The sequence below is a fragment of the Pelodiscus sinensis genome, chromosome 13 (assembly GCF_049634645.1).
Source record: "Pelodiscus sinensis isolate JC-2024 chromosome 13, ASM4963464v1, whole genome shotgun sequence".
In the NCBI taxonomy this organism is placed as follows: Eukaryota; Metazoa; Chordata; order Testudines; family Trionychidae; genus Pelodiscus; species Pelodiscus sinensis.
The window spans coordinates 1,710,283-1,734,391 of record NC_134723.1 but is presented as its reverse complement, the minus strand read 5'-3'; the positions used below and the strand labels follow the sequence as shown (position 1 = coordinate 1,734,391).

Genomic DNA, 24,109 nt, shown 5'->3' with positions numbered 1-24,109 from the left:
GCCCATCTCCACACACCCACCTCCAGCCTGCGCCGTTTACACCCCTCCGTCTATGCTGTGTCATTCCACTGGGAGAGATATGAGCAGCCCCAAAGAGCCTCCTTCTCCAGCATGGACCCGGGGCCACTCATCTTCCCTGCACCAACAGCAGCGGGGCGGGGGACTGCGGCCTGCCCTGCCATCCTGGACTCTTTGGGTCTGGCTTGTGCTCTGTCAGGCTGCCCTGGAGAGGTGGGAGGGTTCACAGCACCTGCTGGGACCTGGCCAAGGCCAATCGCAATGGGGGTGTCTAGACAGGAATTAAAAACCTGCAGCTGGCCATGGCCTGCTTCCGGGGGCTCAGGCTAAGGGGCTGTTGAACTGTGGCTGGGTCTTTGAGCTCAGGCCAGAGCCTGGGTTCCAGGACCCTACGACATGGGATGCTGCTGGACCAGAGAGGCTCTGCCTGTCCCTGCATGGGCCCTGAGATGCGAGAGAAGAGCACGCCTGCCGGAAGGGTGGGGTGTGGACCGGAGTACGACCCTACACGGCTCTCTGCTTGGCCAGGCTGGGCAGGGACACAGAGACCTTCCCCAGGCAAGGAGTCGGCGGCGAGGAATGACGAGCAGCTCCCTATTACAGGAGCCTTTCACTGTAGCAGGGAAAGATGCCCCATATTGCAGCTTGCCCTGCTGCCTCCCCTCCGCCAGAGCCTGCCACCGGCGGGGGGTGGCTCCGCCCCACGGAGCCCATGTGGCCTGTAGCTACACGTCCCCTCAGCCACGGACCAGTCTGCAGAGCAACGTGCGACCCGCGTAACCTTGGGTCTGTGAAATTCGGTGCCACGGAGTGTTTACTTTCCAGAGTCCCATTGGCAAGATAACGGAGCTGAGAGGCCTGGAAATAAAGCTCCCGGCCGGAAAGGCCTGCCCTTCCCCCGCCACCCCGTCAGTTATTTGAGTGTGGCTCTGCTTGTCTCTCTTCGGCAGTAATGGCAAGAGACAGGCTCTTCACAAGTTAGAGCAGGAATTCTCCACTCTGTGAGGAAGGAGACAGGCCCTTTCGTCGTGGCGGTAAAGATGACCTGATAGGGAGGTGAATGCAAACAAACCGCGGCCTCAGATTCGTGAGTGCGCCCACGGGCTCCAAGAGCCATCCTCGACCCCAGGATGACACTGAAGATCATGGCTACTGAACACAGGGATTGGTACGGCAGCTCAGCTTCAAAACCTCCCTTTAACACACACCTTTCTGAGGCTAGGAAATGAAACGAACGAACAGGCTCTCCGTCAGCTGCCGCCTCCCATACATGATCCCGTGACCCCTTCCTGCATGCGCCGAACTCCCCACAGTACAGCAGCATTCTCCGCTCTAACGGAGAGAAACGAGCAACCGTTAATGACCGCCATGGCTTTGGTGAACTGAAAAGCCTGTGCCCCTCCCGGAGTAGGAAAACAAAGGCTTGGCTAGTGGAGGTCTGGAAGATGGCGTTTGCCCTACACCTCTCGGCATGCTGTGCTCAGAGCTCCCACAAACAAGGAAGGCAACGCCCAGCGCTATTTGAGTCTGCCCTGTATCTGAAGCAGGCCTGTTCCTGTCTCTGGGGGGCACAGAGAAGTCAGCGCAGGAAGAAGAGATGAGCGATACAAGCTACTTCAAAGCTGCAGCTACAAAGCGAGAGAATAAAACCGGCTGTGTCAAAGGGCTGCAAGAAAAGTAAGGGATGAGATAACTGAGTGTTGCAAAATCTGCAAGGTGCATCCCATCACTCGCCCATGGGACAAAGGGTAGGGCTGTTTCCTGGCCTTTGCACTCCTGTGGGAGAACGTGGGCAGAGAAGAATCTCCACGCCCTGCTCTCTAGTCCAACGCCTCCACCGTGGCCCAGGGAGCAGGCCCCGCCTCCTTCGTGAGGGATGACATCTCCTCCGCACTGCGCTGCTGGCAGGGAGCGGGGAGGTATGACAGACGCTGTCAGACGTGATTAACATCTCTTCCAGCGCTGTCACTCAGGGAGCTTTGATCTCACAAGGCCACTCGCTGGGCGATCCCCTTCAGCCCCCACGTTCTTCCTCTGCGCCCGGCGCCTGCCCCAGAACTCCCAGGTCAGCCACGGCCAGGACGCACCCACCGCGGGCTGCTTGTTTTAATTGGACTTTCCCTCCCCGGGGAGCTTCAGGAATTGCAGAAATGCAGTGGCACTCCGAGGAGGAAATCCTGGCTGGGTTTCTGGGTGTGCTGGATTAGAGGGGGGGGGGGTGTTTTTTCCTAAAGAGTTGCTGATGCCTCAAGGAAAACTTTGAAAGTTAATCAGGAGGGTAAACACCACAGAAATGCTGGTGGGAACGGGAGGGCAGAGGGTTATGCACCAGGGCAGCCACAGGATCCCTGCGCATCACCATGGGTCACTTTAGGACCATTAACTGCAGCAGTAGCCACGTCAGCCCAGACAATGATAGAGACAGCAAACTGCCTGCCTGCTGGGGTCAAGGGAGGAGACTTCTTCGGGCTATCCTAACACTGGAGAAGACACGGGGGAGGAGGGGATTTCTCCTTCCTCTGAACCTGCCATTATTGTCATCTGCCGGGACACCGGCTCCGGGACACTGACTGGGTGGGAGGAGAGAATTAGCAGAGCATGACCTTCCGTGGCCAAAAGAGCGGCAGTAGAACCTCCGAGTGACGGACACCCGGGGCCGGAGGCTGCTCCCGACGCTGGACAAACGGCACGGTCGCTCTTTCAAAAGTTCACAACTGAACATGACTCACGAGGGCTTTGGAACGTCACTATCGCAGCAGGGAAGTGCTGCTTTCCTGCTGTTTAGTACTTTACATTTAGCACAGCACTACGCTGTATTTGCTATTTCCCCCCTGCTGCCTGATTAGATCCTTCTGGTTGCAGAGGGGGTGTGAGCTTACCTGGTCCGTTTGTAACTCTGCTGGTTGCAATGCACAGATTTGTCTGGGCTGCGATCCTGGGACGTATAAAGGGAGGAATCTGGAGGCGGCTGCTAGAGTCCTGCGTTGTGTCCTGGTGCCCCCAATTCGGGGGGGGGAGCTGTAAATGGGAGAGGGGTCCCGAGGAGAGCCACCGGAAGGGTTAAGAGAACACAAAACCTCCCTTGCAGTGGCGGGCACAGAGGTCCATCTGGTCGCTTGCCACAGAGAAGGTTAAGGGGGGGCTTGGTTTTGTCTCAGTCTCCATGTGGGGAACGACAACTCTACAGTGTAGCAGAGAAAGATCTAACCCGATGCAAGTTGAAGCTAGACACATTCTGACTGGGATAAGGGCCAGCCGAGCCCGGGGAGAACAATTCACTGTTGAAGTAGTTCACCAGGCATGTGGCGGAGTCTCCTCCACTGGCAACGTTCCACTCAAGAGGGGCTGGTCGCTGGGGCGGGTCTCCGGTCTGTGCTGGACAGGGAGGCAGGCCAGGGGCTCCAGGACAGAGCTTGGGTTTCTTGCTAGAGACGTGTGTGGCGCTGAGCAGAGCCGTTCTTCAACACTCCAGAAGAGGAAGCTGACAGGACCCCTCTCAGCCTGACCTCTCCCCCAGTCTGAGGCTGCGCCCCTCTTGCTGAGAACAGAGGCAGCCGACTCATCCACCAGGCTCCAAATCTTGGGCCCCCCCCCCAAAGCCTGAGCATCAACCAGGGCTCTCGAGCAGCTGGGCTATCCCCACAGGCTCGCTCGGCCTCTGCCCTGACTTCCCTCCATCCCAGCCACTGAGCCCGCCCCTCTGACAGATCGAGACGAACTGACCAGACAGCCCGGATTTAACCTTAGACTGACACTAGAAACCCTCTCTGCAGCCCGACATCTCAGCAGTGTCCCTGTGTCCCTCCGCGTGGGCACGACTCTGCCAGGCTAGGGCAGGGCCACGCTTTCTCCATACCGGTAATGCCTCAGTGATGCTGGGGTAGAAACAGCGGGACGGAAGCCAGAGGCACTGGCAGGACAGTTAAGGCCCCTCTCTCAGCACCTAAAAGGGGTTTGGGTTCTGCGGACGGGGCGGACTAGCCCGGCGGGCCGTCATATCCATCCGTGATGGGTCGCCATTGCCCCACACTCGGAGCGGCTCTGCGTCCGCGCTGTATGCGGCGCACGGAGCCTGACCTGCCGCTCGTGCTGCGTGTCGGACATGACGCTGGGAAAGGGGGCGGAGCTTGAGGGGCACGCAGGGGTGAGGTCATGGGCAGGGCCATTCCCAGGCCTATTCCGATTGCCAGTCCGCTCCTGTCCGCGGAGGTTGGGTTTCTACAGCCGGCTCTGTCACTTCTCCGGCAGACGGACATGGCTTGTCAAATTAACTCGGCGTCCCAGAGAGCACAACGGCTCCCACTGTGCAGGGGTCACTTACCGGACAGCGCAGGGTCCTGTGCCGGACACACAGACGAGCTTGAGAAAATTCTCTTCAGGCCCCTGCTCGTTGCCCGTGGGGCTGCACTTCAAAAGCCAGCTGGGGTTTTCATGTGTTCTCTCAAGCACAACGGGAAAGACTTGGCTGGTTTCTCCTCCCCCTTCGAGGCTATTCCGAACCTGTCTCTTTCGCTGTACAGCTCACTTGTGAAGTGTTGGGTTTTGGGGCTAGCACTTTCCACAGGAACTGCTCCGGGATGTTCTCTCGTTTGGAAAGCCAAGGAGGGCCAGGTCTCTGCCATTGCCACGCACCGGCCCCGACGTGTTCCACAGCGCCCCCCAAATCAAAGCACCTTGGAAACGTGGCACGTTGGAACGGCTTTTGTCTTTTCAAGGAATAGTTCTCTGTCCTTCTCCGCAGGTGATTTCTCGCCTCCCTCACTGCGTGCGTATCAGTCCCAGGAAACGTGATTTTCCATTGACCTAAGCGGGACGTTGTCTGTGAGACAGAGGCAATGGGCCAGTCTAGCCGGTTGTCTTCTCCTGTTCAGCGCCCCGGCAGGGCAGTAATGTACAGTGAGGCTCAGCAGGAACTGCTCACTCACGTGTTATGCTAGCAGCGGTGAACCCAAATGGTACCTGGCTCTTGGCCTGGACTAGCACCACTGTACAAAGCCAGCATGCCGCAGCCACATGCTCCTTTGGGTGCTGGAGATCCGAGCACCAGGCACGTCGAGCAAGGACACCCCCCCCGGGGATAGGGACTGCCTGATGTCTCTTGACAAGGAGCTGATGCTTAAGAGACATTTATGCCAGAGACGTAATATCATCTATTGGGAAAGCCCATAAGGTAGGAAGGTTAACACCAGGCTACAAGCTGGCCCAGCTCGGCTGGCGGGCATGGGAGAAGCTGTGGAGATGGACTGGCAGCCCCACACAACTGTCTAGTCTTGTCTCTTCTGTGGATGTGAGGTCTGGGAACCAAAGCCGTGGTCCGCTGAGCAATTCCCACGGGTCCCTGTGCTCCTGGCCCACCAGCCCCGGCGTTTGGAGCTGCATTCCTGCAGGCTGCACGGCGTGGCTTCATTCGTGAGGCACCTGATTCTGCAGACACGCCGAGGCGCTGCGCTTCGGGGAGCTCTCAGACTATATCTTCATTTGGCTCCTTCCGTTCCGCTTGCAGAACCAGCCCTGAAAGAGCCGTTCGTCACTCAATTCTTCTAGCCCTATTGATTCCTATGGAGAATGAGTCAACGGTGACTCTCTTCATTAAGCCTCTGCCATTTGGCGGGGAAGCGGCTTTGTGTTCGGCTTTATGGCGCTGTCACTCTCCGCCCCAGCCATCAGCATGGCAACGAAACTTGAATTTCTCTGAAGGCTCAGAGAGGCAGACTGAGCCGAAAGCACTGGACTGCATATAGGCCCAGCACCATGGGAGCCTACTCCCCTTGGAGAGCAGCGGGTCGGCCTCCCACCGCCAGCTGGCTCTGGAGACGGCCCTGCCCTCGACGAACTGGGAAGCAGCAAAGGAGACAAACGCCTAAGAAACCTGTCTCACTATGCTCCTTTGGGGGCCGGGGGACCTCGTGGGGTACTCTGGACTGGGACCAGAAATCCTCCTTTGGCCTCCTGGATTTATGTGAGAAACCGAGTCCCTGGTTGGTGCTTGGCTCTCACTACAACATCGCCCGGGGGGATCTGGGACTCCCGCGTCTGGGAAGGCAACAGTCTTGGGCTGGATGAGACACCAATTGCGAGGACCCTCCTAGGCAACGTGCCGCAAGCAGCGCACCCCTTAGTCCTTTCTCTGCCCTCTCGGCTGGGGAACAGCAGCAGCATCTCCTAGCCTGACCAGCTCGCTAAAAAGTAAACACATCTGATTAGGCAGAAGTGAGCAGAATGCAGCGCCCAGCTGATGAGGCCTCTCTGCCATTTTAGAGCCTTAGAGCCGGCCTGGAGAAAGAGGCCAAATGCCTGAGCATGACACAGCCACTGGCACGGAGCAGCTGAGACCAAAGCTGGCCTGCAGCTCTGAGGGTGCAGGATGTCCAGGCCCCTCAGCAAGCCCACAGCTGTCCACTGGACAGTCATGAAGGCTGCAGAGCAGAGAACGGGACGGCAAGTGGCCGTGATACCTGGTAGGTATCGTTCTCGTCTCTGACACTGTCCGGACGGAGGAAAAGCAGCTTGACTGCCAGGGAGCCGTGGAACAGCAGCGATACGCTCAGACTGTCAAAGCTCACGGACTCCTGGAGGGGCTGCTCGCATAGGGACTGCTCAGACACGACTGGTGCTAGCAGAAAGATCCGCCCAGGCCGGTGCTCACCCAGCAGAGCAGCAGGCACCCTGGCCAAGCAGCTCCGCGGGGGATGAGAGTAAGGGCTGTTACCGCAGATGCCCAGAGGAGAGTGCGAATGGCGGTTCGTGGGCCTAGATACAGCCGTGGGGTGCGTGCAAAGGAGGGACGTGAACAGGCAGCAGTTCACCGGTGACCCGGTAAGCATCAGCCTTCCCAGGTGCTGATTAACTGGTGCCCAGGAGGAGCCCCCCGCCCATAGACTGCCAAGGGGGGTTGTGGAATCTCCACCACTGCAGATACCGAAGAGCAGGCTGGACAGACGCCTGTCAGGGACGGCCTAGAGGGTGGTTGGTCCTGCTGCGGGCTGGACTCGATGACTCCCGAGGTCTCTGCCAGTTCCAGTGTTCTGTGATACTCTCCCAGCGCCTGTGCCATAGCCACACTTTCAGTGTCAAGCGCCGCTGCGGCTGCACCTTCCCCTGTTAAGTGTAGACAAAGCCTCCGTTGCACCAATGTAAATCCGTAACATCGGCGTCAAAGAGCTTAGGGCTTGCTTTCCCCACGAACAGCTGTTCTGTGATAGCTCCTTGTGGGGACACACTAATTGTGCAAAGGCCATAGTAGTTTACATGCACACACACGCCTCCCCAGCAAGACAAACCCTTAATCTGGATTAAGAGCAGAACCCAGGGCTGTTCTAGCTGCACAAGTCGGTTCCCTTTTCCTAACGAGGTTATGATCATCTCCACTTTTTATGACTGACAGAAAACTGACACACGAGTGTTGCCCAGAGATCATCAGACATTGCAAAGTGATGCATAATTGTCAACAGGGGGAAATGTGTCATCAGCATGACCCAGCAGAGGGCTGAGCATGCAAAGCAACGGGACAGAGCTCCGCTGGTAAAAGCCATCTTCCCTCGATTTCCCTCAGTTCGGGAGCCGCAGCTTTCTCGGCATTCTGGGAGATGTCCAGTGCATTTGGGGGCACTTAATGAGGCCCAGGGCACGTGCTTCCTGAGGACCTATCAGCTTTTCACTATTCCTGCAGGTTAGTTCATTTCACACACCGGCCGGTTCAGGACTGTGAATTCCATGGGTGCATTGAACCTGTTGCATTCTGGGAGTTCATACCTGTCCTGCAACCGCCCTTCAGTTCATGGCCGAATCTCTCAAAATGGCACTTTGGAAGCAGAGAGCAGACTCCGAAATAGGGAGACTCATTTTTTTCTTTTATGGCTGTTGACATTTTCTGAAGTGACATCATTTGTGAAGGATGCGCTCTGTTGTAATGGGCTGTTTGGAAGGACTGTAATAAATGGCTACATACGGGCTTGTACGTTGACAAATACAGGCAGGAGAAATGGCCAAGCACGCGCCACTACAAACCCAATACAAAGTGGCAGGATCCTCACACAAAGAACGATACGTTAGTTTGCCGAGTGCGGCATATAGGCCAATTAATACACACAGGAGAACCCTAACGAGACACGTTCCTTTCAGGACATTGTTCATTCTCCGCATGCTCAGGAAATGGCAGCCAGGCTGCAACATAGTGAAATATACTTGAGTGTATTTATCTATAACTTTATATTGTGACTCACAGATTTACCCGGCGTTGCTCGGATCCGTAACCCAGTCAAAGTTTTGTTTCTTTTGGAAAATAAAAGGAAACTGTACACACTTTCTTTAAATGCTTGTATTTTTTCACAAATACAGTGTTATTTTTGTGATGTTAATTTTTATTTCAGATTTCTTAAAAATGGGATTGTTAACATTTTTCCATTGAATTTTTGTAGTACATTTTTTTTAAATGGAAATTCCATCAAGTGTCTCCCCCCTCTTCATACCTGTAAACTCTTAAATACTATGCTTTAACTAAAAAGGACAATCGTCAATTTGGTTTCCAGTAACATTTTCTTCTGATTTTCAAGCCTTAAGAATTGAGTTAGCTGGACCAAACGGAGCACTACTGCAAATGTCTCCGTTTTCGGTTTTTCTGATAAGATGTATGGAGAAGCAAGCCTATTGCAGGTTTGTTCTATTTATCTGGCTTATCTTGGTTCAGTCTCTTTCAACATTCTCAGAGTTGTGTTAGTTTGGAGGACTGGACTTGATTTGGTGATTCTGCCTCATTCCAGGCACATCCCGTTTTCCTGGCATAACCAAACCCTTGTGTTGCTTTAAGTTATAAGAGGAAGCTGAATACTGAATTCGGTGGCCCTACCTCTTACCAGTTAGGAGGAGTTTTTGATCAAACAGACAAACTTTGCCCAGGGTCCCCGGAACACCTGGTGCCCTGCTTGCAGTGGTGCAATGAGGGGTGGGACGGTGCACAGAGAGGTGTGCAGCCCTCCCCATGCTAATGAGGGGTTTAGCTACGTGCTCCTCTCCTGCCTCTCGGCAGCAGTAACCTGGCTGACAAGCAGCAGCACTTCTGTTAACATCATCATCATCATCATCCTACGCTTATTTGCAACGCGGCACAAGCCGTTTGCTCAATCTCTCCAACAGACACCACGCACGGAGCACGAAAACCCAAAGGGAGCCACTCGAGCATTGAGCATGTGCAACAGTAGAAATCTCAAGGTGACACTGGCAAGGAGGCTGGCTCCGGACAGATCGCGTAACAACATATGCAAATACCGTTTTCGTGGTAATTTAGCTGTTCTCTTGTCCTTCTGCTGGGCTGGGGCAGCAGTGATCGTTAGCTGATCACACCATGCCAATGTGCTGTTCATTTTGTAACCTGCAGAATAGTAACGCTTAGCACTTCTAGCACATCACAGCTTGACAAATGCCGGAGGCTGCTACAGACGGGGCACAATTAGAATTAAAACACTGAGCCCATTTATATTTCTGTAAATCGGGTTAGTCTGTAGAGCTCTGTGCACCTAGCAGTGCACTAATATCTCTGGTGATTGACACCAAAGAAAATAACTAATGTGCAGCCTCCCCAGGGAGCGACTGAACTAACCTATTTTCCTTGCTTCTGAGTAGGTTTGTCATATCAGCGCTTGGCCTGTCAAGTCACCAATGTCTCATTTCCATCCTGAGTGTATTTCAAAGCAGGGAGCACGCTTTAAACAGCATTGGGGGGAGGGATGCATTTTTAATAAACAAAAGAGAATCAGATTGGAGTTTGTTTTTCATCAGCCTCTATCCACTCTCTCCAAAGCACGGACTTTATTTAATTTCACTGCATTTAAAGATGCCAAGGCTCCATGAAAAGATGGAGACGGCAGAAGCAATAAATCATTTCAAAAGCCGCATCAAGTGCAGAACACAGACACGATTGAAACATCACGAAAAGGGAACAAGAAAGAACGCTGGGCATGTCGGAACCAGGCAGAGGACTTTTAATCATCAGCACGACCGGGCCACAGATCACACAGTGCTGGACAAAAGCCAAGAGGCGAGCCCCCTTGCAACCAGCTTGGAGGCCGACGGCTCATTCCGATATTTTTAACTTACAACTCATCACTAAGTGGGGAAAGAATCGTCCCAGATGTGTTGCTGAGATAACAGGAAATGAGGTTTAAATCCTCCCCATGTCCTGTTCTACTCCATGGCCAGAGCGGATCCAATCCTGCACCCTTTGAAGTCCATGGGCCTACGGTTTGATCCCACTCCCATTTTTAGAATGCTGTTAACTCCTTCCTTCCCCACGGAGGGAATCAGGTTGGAAGAACCAACGTCTGAACTAACGTTTTTCTCATGTGTGTTTGCAAAGCCCATGACATTTTCCCTACAGATGCTTTTCAGGCTTCTTTTCCTAATTCCCCACCGCTAACAAGCCAGCAGACACCACACTGCCCTCCCAAATAACCCCATGATCACATGCAGCCTAATCCACAAGCCAGCGGACCCCCAGCTCGGTGCTTGGAAGCACTGAGAGGCCAGTCTTAAAGGATCTGACCTCATCAAAGTACCCAAGGGGAGTCCGTCAGCTCACTAAGTGCAACCGGATTTCTGCCACTTTCACTCCTTAGCCAATATGGTTTGGAGAAGTGGGTTCCGAGTGGGAATCCGCTGGCCTGAACGTCTGCCCAAACACACCCTGCCCCAAGACTGAGGGTTCAGACAGTGTTTAACGACCAGGAACAGCTGTGTCTGCACACAGGCGCTCAGGAATAGCCCTAAAATAACAATGAGGACAGGACAAGCAGCAATGGGCTTAAACTGCAGCGAGGGAGGTTTAGGTTGGACACGAGGAAAAACTTCCTACCTGTCATGGTGGTTAAACACTGGAATCAATTGCCTAGGGAGCTTGTGGATTCTCCATCCCTGGAGATATCTAAGAGCAGGTTGGACACACACCTGCCAGGGATGGTCTAGATGGTGCTTGGTCCTGCTGTGAGGGCAGGGGGCCGGACTCGATGACCTTTCCAGGTCCCTTCCAATTCTAATATTCTATGAATCCTGCCCAAGAAGTGATATGAGCACAGTTGAGCTTTCTGGGACAACCCTACAGACACCCGCCAGCATCCAGTGCCCAGGGTTCATGTGCAATCTGACCTTTGTGCCTATGCACACGATGGGAAGAAAAAACCAACTCCAAGTCCAGCAAGGAAACCACAAAGATTTCATTTCCAAAGGGTGGTTATAATCCACAGCAATTAAAGAGTTAAGGAAAATCTCAGCAATACCCTTCTAAGTTTCAGGCTTCACAAAGTTGCTTTTCTCCTTCCCACCCCACCTGAAACAACAAATGCCGTGGCACCTACTGTTTGTCTTGAGCCTGGCCGGCTCGCTGTTCCGGCTGCCAGCCTGGTTTATGGCCTTCACCAGGAAGATGTAGCGGGTGCCGCTCTGCAAGCCGTGCACGGTGTAGTGGTTCTGTTTGATGTTGGGGACAATCATCCAGCTGTCCATGGAGTTGTACAGACCTGCGGCACGGGAGCAAGGCGGGGAGAGGAGATTTATTACCAGGGAGCAAAGTTGGAGGACAAGATACAATGCAGAGGCGACACACGCCGGTGGAATGGAGTTCATGGGCCATGCATCCGTCAGACTGATTTACTGTCTGCCCAGGAGTTAACAACCGGAACTTGCCAAAGGAGAATTTACGTTCCCGACAGAAATCGGCAGCTGGGGGGATTCTTTGTACTAGCCCCTGAAAGCCCGCTTGGCTAGTCAGAGCTGGCAAGGCCACGGGCTGGGCCAAAAGAGCATGCAGCCTGGCACGGTGCTCTGGGGAGGGTGAGGGACAGGGGCAAGGGCCAGAGGAAGCTTTGAATAGATTCTCCCAGGTCCAGGCCGCCTGGAAGATGAAACGGCCAGCAGAGGACACTGCTGAGAAGACAAGGGAAGCCAAACCCCAGGGGCTGCTGCTGCGACCTCATGGAGGGAGGCTTGATTGCTGGTTTGTCTCTGGCTAACGCCCCATGTTCATTAGCGCCACTCAGATGGGCTGCTAACGAGCTCCAGGTGTAAGTGCTCCCAGGAAACAGGGAGAGCGGCACCAGGAGCCACTCAGGAGGAGCAGGCAGCTGTGCCCCAGCCTTGCCAAACGAGCTGGGTGACCGGACTGCCCTCACAGCTGGTATCGTAATGCCCAGAGATTGGCTGATCAGATGCAAGGGCTTTGCCTGAGCAGCCTTCTCTGAGCCAGCGCCTATAAACAGCACCCCTCCCCTCTCCCTATGCTGCAGCCGCTCCAATTAGCGCTCTGTCTAGAGCAATTAGCAGAGCACCAGGCCCGAGCAGCGCTGCTCATAGGCCGCGGCCTTGGCTGGGAGGTGAGCGTTCACTTGGTTGGAACACACGGGGCAGGCGGCGAGGGGAATACACTGGCAGACACGCCCTGCACAGCATTCCCTGCCATGCAATTTCAGGCCCCAGAGGCGGCTCCACGCACCCCTCTGCCCCCGCCGGCCAGAGTAATCCTGCCCTGCGGGCCTGGCCTTCTCACGGCTCACTGGCCCGCAGCGTTAAGCACCAGCCCCCGATGCTGGGGGAAGCGCCGAGCCTCAGGGGCCAGATCCAGGGAAGCTGGGGCCCACATCCTGGTCCCGGGCCGTAGGTCCCCCCTGCCGTAGGCGATGGTGTTACAACCCTGCAGCAGCTTCCACCCTCTCGTCAAGCAAAATTCTTTTCCGCCCCAAAGGGCTCCCTTGGCAACGCCCACGTCCCTCCCACCCTGGCTGCAAGCGTCACTTGCCCACAGCCACGCACAAACCCACCGCACGGCAGGTATTTATCCCTTTTTACTGGCCACTGCTGCTCCTGTCCCAGGCCCCGAGGGGGACTGCGGCAAATTCACCTCCGGCAGCAAGCCAGCACAAGGACTGTGCACCACGGCCAAATGGCCTGTCTAGAATGAAACAGGCGCTCGTTCGCCTCTCCCAGTTTCTCTCCCCTCCGGGAAAATGCAGCTGCATCACTCAGCAAGGACGCTTCTGCCCTGTGACACAGCCTCTTACCAATGTGCCATTTGTGCTGCTCCGTGGTGCTGGTAATCATATGGCACACAGACCGCAGGGGGCCAGTGCACACGGATTCACAGGGGAAAGGAGAGATACAATTGATACCAATCCATGAGGGTAGCTACCGGCTACAGCAACTCAGATTAGCAGTATGTCACTTTGTCTGCCTCTACAGCTTGGACCTCTCTAATCCAGCCCTCGCTGGTCTGGCAACATCCCTGCTCCGGCATGATTTGAGTTAGTCGGATGTCCACTTAGCATGGGTGTGGCCAAGTTTCCCACTATCCCATAAAGTTTGTTTATAGCCCCCAGTCCTGGCTCTCAGTGTTCTGGGCTGTTATTTAGCTCCAGTTTACCCGTAATTGTCATCTCAGAGCCCAGCAAGCAGTGGCAGTTCTGGTGATGCTGCTAGATAATATTGACCTCCTGTGGTCCAGCAAATTCTCTGGTTCGGCACTGGTCAGGTCCCAGGGTGCCGGCTGAGAGAGGTTCGACCTGTGGTGGCTGATTCACCTAACAGATTCAAAGCGTACTAAAGCTTTCAGTAAGAGAGTGACTCCCCTAGCTCAGAAGCACTGGCGAGCGATTCTTTTAGCACGGGGGTCCCCAACGAGGCCGTCATTTCACAGGCTCGTTATGTGACATCCTGCGCTAAAACAGAATGACAACAGAGCAAGGGAAAGGAAACCAGTAACGTTGTCTCCGTGGGGACATTCCTATTACAGAGATCTGGGCTAGAAGCAAGTGCTAATGTCAGACTGAGGAGAAACTGCAGCGAACAGGCACTGCCGAAGGAGCTACTATTGGCAGCTTCTTGCTTTATTGGAGGCAAGATGCTGCCACAGCCAGAGAGACATGACAATAAAAATCTCTCCTGCAGCTCCCTGCTCCCTATGGGGGTGGAGGGCAGCACGCCAGGCGGTAGGAGTATAGCACCAGCCAGCACAGGTGACTGTACAAATGGTTCGCCCCGTGAACCGCAGGATCAGTACACTGAGGTTCTTGCTGGTTACGGCCTAAGAGTTGGGGCGGAGTGGGCAGAAAAGGTAACGTTTGCTGATTCTCAGCTGATGTCTGACTACAAAGGGGAAAGCTTAATAGGATTTTTCCTTTTCATGAAAGCACAAAGGATGCCAGAGAAGGCTGGCGAGGCAGCTCTGAAGAGTTCATTCTGCTGTTCTCATTGGAAGCCCTGCTGCATATTTCAGGTGCACTCAATAAGCGCCCTTCGAAATCTCCCTCTGCCGTGACGCTCTGTATTCTCCCTCTTCGCACTGAGTAGCACTTCTTTATCTGCAGCCAGGGCTGGACTCCTCCCAGCTGGGATGGTGCTTGGGGAAGTAACTGAGGCAGAGGGTCCAAAGCCTCCATGTAATAAACGAATCCAAGAGGACTGAGTGGCTGGGAAAGGAACATCAGGGCACAAGCAATGGAATGAGATGGCCGTTGGGGTCAAACGTATCATCTCATTGCTGGGAGCACACACACTAAAGCAGGCAAAAGCCTAGAAACCTCACGCCAGATAGACCACTCGAATCCGTCTCGCTGTGTAGCCTGCCACTTGTTCTCTTCCTCCTGAAGACAGGAAGGCCCGTCTGTTCTGTGAGTCCCTGCAGAAACTAAAGCCAGGCTCGGCCTCCCGAGAAACCCCTTCACTATGGCGATGGATGGAGCATCTGAAAGTCCATCGGTAGGACCTCCCACGTACCCCGATGCCTGCAGATCACCAACCGGCCAATGAAGTGAGTCGGGTGTTTTGCCACAGAAATATGAAACAAGCCAGTTGATTCGCTTGGCTCTAGACTCAACGGGAGAACCAAAAAGGGATCTCAGCTCGAATCAGGACAGGTGGGGGTTGGTCTGCCCCCCCTCAACTGATGGCAGCATGATTTGGGACAGAGCCCGGTGATGTATAATACCGTTGCTGCCTCCCTTCCTCTCTCTGCACCTGCTACAGTTGGGGTGCCAAGATCAGAAAGTTTCTATCAAAACTATTTTTGAGAGAGACCTGGATTTTTGACAAAATTAACGTTTTCAGGACAAGTGTCTGCTTTCCATAGGAAACTTTAATTTTTGACTAAGACACCCCAAACCCAGAATATTCTGATTTGGATAGTCAGCGGAAGCACTTCATGGAAGTGAAGAAGCAGAACTAGCAAGATCAGTTTTCTTCTACAGTTCCCCCAGTTGGACGATGTCTCCCATGATACACCATTGCCAGGGGCTCCCAGGATGGAACCATGCTGACCCATGGGAGGTGTCGTCTGACTGGTGAGCCCAGCTTATGGAGAAGAATGAGAGCATGAGGCATCCAAACTACACCTCCCATGAAGCACCACAGATTCAGCATTTCAGATTCAAAATCTTGTAGAATTTGCCTTTTTTTGCTGAAAAGCCAAACTCTGCCAAGTGACATTTTGTTGAAAGCTATTTTTTGTCATTTTTGTGAGCTTGTCAGGCACAGAACGCCATTTGAAAATACTTCTATTCCCAAGCTTGTCTTCTCTCATGGTGTGCGTTCGAATGGTCCCACGCCCGTCTACTGTGCCATGCAAATAATTAACAATAAATCCTGTGAAAGCCTTTGCATCCCATGACAAACTTCCTGAGCCGGGGAGCCATTTGTTAAACACACTATGAAAAGATGTGTCAGATTAAAAACCCCAAATCCTCCCAATTAATTATTATCTAGGCGCAGTGCACGTCTACATGTGCAGCGGGATAAGCCTTCTCATTTTCACTGCTGGGGTTAAGAGCAGGGGATGTAGGATCAAGATGAAAACTTTGGCCGAACTGCACTGCCTGTGTCAACAAACCCAAGAGCACAATGTATCCGGGTAGGACACAACCAAAAGTTCACGTTCAAAGGGATCCCGGCTGGGCTGGGGTGCTGCTTTCCAAATTTTTCACCCCAGCGTGGACGGGTAGGGCCAATTAAAATAGTTGTCAGCCTGTCTGCTCCGGCAGCAAGACTAGGGAGGGGGGGCCGCAAGCCCGTGGAATCCTTGGGAAGATGCCCCTTAATACAGCAAGGATTCCACAAGCCAGCACCCCTCACTGTCCAAGGCCTTCCTTATGAGACGGGAACTGAAGCAGGCACTGATGGTTCCTCCCCATTTACTAAGCACCGACAGAGCCTCTGTCCCCCCCCCCCCCCCCGCCCACACACACACACACACACACACACACACTGTTCCTTGAAGCATAGAATCGTAGTACACTAGAAGAGGCCTTGAGAGGTCATCGAGTTCAGTCCCCTGCCCTCATGGCAGGACCCAGTTCCATCTAGACCATCCCTGACAGGTGTCTGTTCAACCTGCTCTGAAATCTCTCCAGTGAGGGAGATTCTACAACCTCTCCAGGCAATTAATTCCAGTGTTTAACCACCCTGACAGGTAGGAAGTTTTTCCTAATGTCCAACTTAAACCGCCCTGGCTGGAATTTAAGGCCATTGCTGCTTGTCCTGTCCTCAGAGGCCAAGGAGAACAATTTTTCTCCCTCTTCTTTGTGACACCTTTTTAGATACTTGAAAACCGCAATCATGTCCCCTTTCCATCTTCTCATTTCCAAACAAAACAGGCCCAGTTCTTTCAGTCTTCCTTCATAAGTCATATTATCTAGACCTTTAATCATTCTTGTTGCTCTTCTCTGGACCTTCTCCAATTTCTCCACATCTTCCCTGAAACGTGGTACCTAGAACTGGACACAACCCTCCAATTGAGGCCTAATCAGTTCTGAGTAGAGGGGAAGAATGACTTCTCTTGTTTTGCTCACAACACACCTGTGAATGCATCCCAGAATCATGTTTGCTTTTTTTGCAACAGCGTCACACTGTTGACTCATACTTAGCTTGTGGTCCACTATGACCCCTAGATCTCTTTCTGCAGGACTCCTTCCTAGACAGTCACTTCCCATTCTGTGTGTGTGAAACTGATTGTTCCTTCCTAAGTGGAGCATTTTGCATTTGTCCTTATTAAACTTCATCCTGTTTACCTCCGACCATTTCAGTTTGTCCAGATCATTTTGAATTATGACCCTATCCTCTAAAGCAGTTGCAACCCCTTCCAGCTTCATATCATCTGCAAACTTAATAAGTGTGCTCTCTATGCCAATATCTAAATCGTTGATGAAGATATTGAACAGAATCAGTCCCAAAACAGATCCCTGCGGAACCTCACTTGTTATATCCTTCCAGCAGGATTGAGAACTGTTAACTACTCTCTGAGTATGGTTATCCAGCCAGTTATGCACCCACCTTATAGTAGCCCCATCTAAGTCGTATTTGCCTAGTTTATTGATAAGAAGATCCTGTGAGACCGTATCAAATGGCTTACTAAAGTCTAGGTATACCATGTCCATCACTTCTCCCTTATCCACAAGACTTGTTATCCTATCAAAGAAAGCTATCAGATTGGTTTGACATGATTTGTTCTTTACAAATCCATACTGGTTGTTCCCTATCACCTTATTACCTTCCAGGTGTTTGCAGATGAATTCCTTAAGTACTTGCTCCATTATCTTTCCTGGCACAGAGGTTAAACTGACTGGTCTGTAGTTTCCTGGGTTGTTCTTATTTCCCTTTTTATAGGTGGGCACTAGATTTGCCCTTGTCCAGTCTTTTGGAATCTCTCCTGTCTTCCATGATTTTTCAAAGATGATAGCTAAAAGCTCAGATACCTCCTCTATCAGCTCCTGGAGTATTCTAGGATGCATTTCATCAGGCCCTGGTGACTTGCAGACCGCTAACTTTTCTACGTGATTTTTAACTTGTTCTTTTTTAATTTTATCTTCTAAACCTACCTCTTTCCCACTAGCAGTCACTATGTCCGGCATTTCTTCATCATCAGACTTCTTGGTAAAGACCAAAATGAAGTCATTAAGCACCTCTGCCATTTCCAAGTTTCCTGTTACTGTTTCTCCCTCCTCACTGAGCAGTGGGCCTACCCTCTCCTTGGTCTTCCTCTTGCTTCTAATATATTTATAAAATATCTTCTTGTTTCCCTTTACGTCTGTAGCTAGTTTTAGCTTGTTTTGTGCCTTTGCCTTTCTAATCTTGCCCCTGCATACCTGTATTGTTCACTTATATTCATCCTTGGTAATTTGTTCTAGTTTCTACTTTTTATATGACTCCTTTTTATTTTTAGATCATGCAAGATCTCCCGGTTAAGCCAAGGCGGTCTTTTGCCATACTTTTTCTATCTTTCCTACGCAGTGGAATAGCTTGCTTTTGGGCCCTTAATAAAGTCCCTTTGAAAAACTGCCGCCTCTCCTTGGTTATTTTTCCCCTTAGTCTTGCTTCCCATAGGACCTTACCTACTAGCTCTCTGAGCTTACCAAAATCTGCGTTCCTGAAATCCATTGTCTCTATTTTGCTGTTCTCCCTTCCACCATTCCTTAGAATTATGAACTCTATCATTTCGTGATCACTTTCACCCAAGCTGCCTTTTGCTTTCAAATTCTCAACCAGTTCCTCTCTATTTGTTAAAATCAAGTCTAGAACATCTTCCCCCCTCGTAGCTTTTTCAACCTTCTGAAATAAAAAAGTTGTCTTCAATGCAGTCCAAGAACTTATTGGATAGTCTGTGCCCCACTGGGTTAGTTTCCCAACATATGTCTGGATAGCTGAAGTCCCCCATCACTGCCAAATCCTGCGCTTCGGATGATTTTGTTTTTGTTAGTTGTTTGTTAGTCGTTGAATCTTACCCCAGGCAAGCAAAGGTGTAGTGGGGTTGACAAGTAATTAGATAAGACAGGCATCTTCTGAAAGAATTACCTGGAGACTTCTCCTGGCGTGGGGGAGTAAATAAAGCAAATTTCATGTTTAGCCTGCAGCTCCCTGAGCATAGCTGTGCCCTATTTGTATAATCCTAGGGAATTATGCAAGTGTGTTGCTATGCACACACCTCTTGGGAGCTTCCCAAATGACCAGCCACCAGACAGATTCAATTTGTGAGTGTGGAGGATGCTTCAGTGAATGTGGAACACTCAGTGCAGCACAAACAATTCCATGCAGGACCCCCCAGCATAAAGTTGAAAACCTGCCCTTCAGAGTTCCTCTCCGCTCCTTAATCATTGGATTACTGCCCTGAGACGCGCCCTCGGCGAAGCTCTTCTCACAGAACTCTCGCCTCTCCTGGTCAAGCCAGCCTGCTAATGGACAGCCCCGGAAGCTCCCGAGGCTTCTAATCACTAGCCACAGGGGAAAGGGGCAGAGGGAGCAGGGAACGATCAAGTCTCAGCACAATGGACTGCACACGTCCTGGGGCCTTACGGTGGGAGTGAGGGCAAAGGAACATCTGTTCTCTCGCTGCACTTCGATAGCCAACACAGTGGCGTAATAAGAACATTAGCACGGCCACACCGGGTCAGACCAAAGGTCCGTCACGCTCAGTATCCGTCTGCCGACAGGCCAGTGCCAGGTGCCCCAGAGGGAGGGAACAGAACAGGGAATCATCAAGTGATCCCTCCCTGTCACCCATTCCCAGCTTCTGACACACAGGGGCTAGAGACGCCAGCCCTGCCCCTCCTGGCTAAGAGCCATTAATGGACCTATCCTCCGTGAATTTATCTAGATCTTTTTTGAACCCTGTTAAAGACCTGGCCTTCTCAACATCCTCTGGCAAGGAGTTCCACAGGTTGATGTGTGCTGCGTGAAAAAAACCGCTGCCTATTCATTTTATTTGGTGATTCTTAGTTCTTGTGTTCTGGGAACAAGTCAATAACTTTTCCTAGCCCTCAAACCCTTCCTGATGTTGACCTAAGGGACCTAAGGCATCTTTCCGCCCAACTGGACTGCAGGCCCTAGCGATGCCCTCTTTCCTTTCTTCCCTGAAACACTGCAGCCACTGCAAGCAATGGGCTACTCACTGATGAAGTTGGCCTGGCCGGTGAAGATGGTGTACTGCAGCTCATAGGAGCTGACGCTGAACTCGTCCTCCGAGAGCCAGTGGACGGTGATGGTGTCGTGGGAAGCCGTGCAGAGCTCCTCTCGGACAGACGGCGGATTGGGTGCTGCATGGGCGACATGACAATGCAGAGACAATAAGGGGTTTTACATCTGCAGGTGACACCTCGTAAAGGAACGGTCTGGGCGCGGGGGGAGCACAGACACTGCGCAGGAAAAACCAGTGCTGTGTGGCTGAGTTACTGCCCTGGGAAAACGGAGACTCCTGCAAGAGCCAGGGCATCAGCCGGGCTCAGGGATCCATTATTAATGTGGGCATTTGAAGGCTTAGGGAGCTAATTAAAGCCCCGCGGGCAGGCGGGCGGCGTTGATTTTTAACAACTCTTTCATCTGACAGACGTTGTGGACACAGCTGTTCCTCCTCCTCTGTCCTCTGCTTGGGAACGTGGGGGGTCTGGCAGATGGACTCACAGGCCAGCTAGTTTCTCTGCTGCTCTCCTCAGCAGCGGTCACTAGCCTAGCAAAGAGACCCAGGGTGTCTGCACTGTGGCTGGGGGAAGTCATTCGCAGCCCAGGTAGCTGTCCCCTGACGTTTGAGCAGAACTAGCGCGCTCAACACTGCCGTGTGGCCATAGCAGGACTACCCTTTTCTGCAAGCACCTTGAGGGTCTGCCTTCTGGAGGCCCATACACTCCATGGGAGTTCCCCCCCACTTCCTGACTTCAACTGGAGACAAAAACCTCTGTCAAAAAGGACATGAAGACTGCACATCAGGACTGCAGCCTTCAGTTGCTATTGGCTTGCATTCCGGTATAGCTTTTATTCTGTGTGTACAGGCTGAACCGCTCTAGTCCAGCACTCTCTGGTCTGGCATGATGTTAGTTAGCCGGGTCTCCACTCATCATGGGCATGACCAGATTTTCTGTGGTCCCATAAAGTTTCTATACAGCCCCCAGTCCTGGCTCTCGGTGCTGTGCTGTTATTTACTCTAATTTACCCCTCAATGTCTTCTAAGAGCCCAGCAAGCAGGGGCAGTGCTGGTGATGCTGCACCTGCTAGACAATAGTGACCTCCCATGGTCTGGCAAATTCTCTGGCTCGGCACCGGTCAGGTCCGGAGGGAGCCAGATTAGAGAGGTTCGACCTGCGTTACCGTCGCACCGGGGTCAGAGACCAGATCGGGTGTGTGCGGGCTGAACAGAAAGCAGGATCCCTGTCCAAAGGGCTTGCCTCACGACACAAAGGGCAGCGAAGAGGAAGCACTAGAATATATGACACATTCATTTTTTCAGCTGCACCAAAACATACTGGCCCCCTCTCTGCACCTCGCTGTCACGGGCTGCGCCAGGAGGTGGCATTTGAAGGAAGAGGCCGCGGGGGCAGTTTCCCAGCATTCAGCACGGCAGTGGACGTCGGCAGTGGACGTCGGTGGAGCAGAGGAGAAAGGGGAAGCGGGAGAGAGCAGCCAATGCGAGGAGAAGGGTCAGGGCTGTGAAGGGCCTTGGAAGCCAGACACGGCGCCGGGATGGGTGGAGACTGGGGAGCCGGGGGACGGATTTGCCATGTGGTGGCGGGGTCCACGCGTGGAAGGGAAGGTGGGCAGAGCCGCTGGCAGGGCACAGGGGACATGGGTGCGGGGAAGGGTTGGAGGAGAACGTGGATTCTGTACTCGAGCCGGGGGGGGAGCGCGTGACTCGGAGCCTTCGCAGAAAGGGCAGAGAACTGTAACCGATTTCTGAAACAGTCACCCTAAGACGACACCTGAACCCCACAAGCCCAAGCCCCGGTGCTGGGCCACTCCAGCACCAAGGCCAGCTGCAGCCACAAGGAGTTTAAAAGACGAGAACAACCTCTGACGCCTTTTATATGAAACACTCCCCGCCCCTCTCCGGGGAGAGAAAAGGCGACCGCATGCGTTGGGAACACGGGATGGGCACACACCTGTTAGATAATCCAGCCCCTCCAGCAGCTTCTTTTCTCTGGAAAAGTCTAAAGCAAAGTTTTCAAAGGCATCGTTAAAATTGATATCTGGTATCAGCACCTGAGAGGATGCAGTTGCCATGGCGACCCTGAAAGAAAGAGGAGCATCAATATACATTAGCGTGTGTTTGGACAGCCCGGCTGGCAGTTAGATTGCCAACTGAAAAGGCACAAATGGCCTTGCAGTGATGCAGCGCGCCAGGAGAAAATACACCACCCAAAGCAGGCTTCTCTGAGGGGCCCGAGCAGCCATCCGCGGGGGAGGGACCGGTGGCTTTGCCTGCTTTTGTTGCTGGGAGTGACAGATGCACCCCCCCCTCCCCCCCGCCTTCTGTTGTTTGCAAGAACTGCAAACTTTACGCTGGGTAGATGAGGCTCCCGAGGCAACAGCGCTGCCTGTTCTTGCAAGGAATAGTGGGCTCCCATTCGCACTCCACCCTTACTTCCCTTACGGCTGCCTCCCCTTGTCCCAGCTGGACAGTCGCGATTCCAGAGTGGGTGGGCCTCACGAGATGCAGAGGGAGGGTTCTCACAGGTCTTGCCCGCACTAGGACACTTCTAATTCCCACAGCTGCGTCCCCGCTGCTGGCTGTAATGGTGCGACTTAGGGTGCCCGCACCCCCGATGTGTTCACCACTGAGTTGTGCTAGGTCAGCTCTAAACAGGGCTGGATCTGCTCACCCAGTAATCTCCTGGAGCCCTGCCTACACCCGCTGGTGAGTGTACGTTACAAGTTCCTTGCTGTGGCCAGTCCACAGAGGATACGAGTTGACTGGCAGCCCTGGTGAGAGAACCTCACTCATTAGCCCATGCACTAGTGGCTTGTGATTTTGGGTTCTCCGTTCTCTGGCGTTTCAGCCCCGGACGACTGACACCGCCCCACCACCACCCGTGGAACTGAAAGGGAGAGAGCCACGCCAGTAATTATTCAACCGATGAACCTAGGACCACCGATCTTTCAGTGTTTCGCCTACTACTCTCATCAGACAGCCTCAAACTCCTGTTCCCAGTGCACAGTTTGCTGGTGGCTGATGCTGGACCATTGGGAAGCACTTGGCTACTTGACAAGGGTCCTCTTTGGCAGTCAAGATTTATAATGAATTAAAGCAGGTCCCTTCTCCTCCGACCACCCCTGGAGTGGCAGGGAGCACCGAGCACCACGCCTGTGGTTGAGACTCAGGGACCAGGGAAAAGTCTCCCAAGACGCATGAGCTTCCAAAGGCTACGGGTCCATGCCCAGCACTGCAGAGACAGCTCTTTTTATTGCCACTCACAAAATCCCATGCACCACTTCCCCCAGTGGATCCCAACCCGTCTGCAGGCGGGTACCGCCCAGCGAGCCCACCTCTCGGCCACGTTCCTGGCGGTCTGCAGGAACCGGGCGTGGTCGTTCTCCTTCAGAATATGCTCCGCTTGATTGATGAGAACTGTGGAGCGCTCCAGACACTGCCGGCAGTTAGCGACCTGCTGAGCCAACTTCCTCAGCTTCATAACCTGGGAGAGAGGAGCCAGGAGAGAAGACGAGCCGGTCAGAAAGCAGCACCCCAAGGAGAGCCGCAAGGAACCCTGGGAATCGGGCGCGTTAATCAAGTGGCTAGGGTTGCCAGGGGTCTGGTTTTCGCCCAAACAGTTCGGTATTTTGACCTTCAGTTCAGTAAAAGAAAAAGCAGAGAATATCAGACACGTCAAATTTCCGGTATTTTCTGTTTTCCTCAGACGGAAGGCCGGCAGTGTCTGTGAGGGCAGCGGGAGCAAGAAGCGTGGTAATTTAAAGGAGCAGTGGCCTTTTTTTTCCCTCAAAAAGATGGCTGGTAGCGTCTGCGAGGGCGGGGGGAGTTAGGAGCGTGGTAATTTAAAGGCACAGCAGCATCTTTTCTTTTTTTTGCTTAACAAGTTTGGCCTCCCCCCTTTTTCTTTCCCCTCAACTAATTTTCCCAGGCCTGTTTGGGATTTGTTGTGAAAGTATCAGGCAACCCTAGGCGAGGCTGACGGAGAGGCTGCCACAACGGCGTTCCCCCCAGAGTGCCCCCGGCACACATCTGACCTGGGCTTTCAACCCGAAGGAGAAAGCACCTGAGCTTTTCCCAATGAAGCCAGCAGGAGCAAAACTCCGCAGAGCCTCTGCTTCCACCCTCCCGGCCAAGCTGCTTGTGGCAGAGCTA

The 24,109-nt window shown here is 53.0% G+C and overlaps 1 protein-coding gene across 3 annotated transcripts in view; it reads right to left on the bottom strand.

Annotated features, from left to right (window-relative positions):
• Window positions 1-24,109, bottom strand: part of MID2 (midline 2) — a 161,504-nt gene that overhangs the window by 12,462 nt on the left and 124,933 nt on the right. For 2 of the 3 annotated variants that reach the window (XM_075896588.1, XM_075896589.1), the window contains exons 5-8: window positions 23,293-23,441; window positions 21,909-22,036; window positions 19,932-20,075; window positions 11,364-11,525 (exon numbers count right to left, since the gene is read on the bottom strand). In XM_075896588.1, coding sequence (XP_075752703.1) covers window positions 11,364-11,525; window positions 19,932-20,075; window positions 21,909-22,036; window positions 23,293-23,441 — 583 coding nt within the window. The remainder of the gene's footprint in view (window positions 1-11,363; window positions 11,526-19,931; window positions 20,076-21,908; window positions 22,037-23,292; window positions 23,442-24,109) is intronic. The other variant, XM_075896585.1, reaches the window with a different exon arrangement.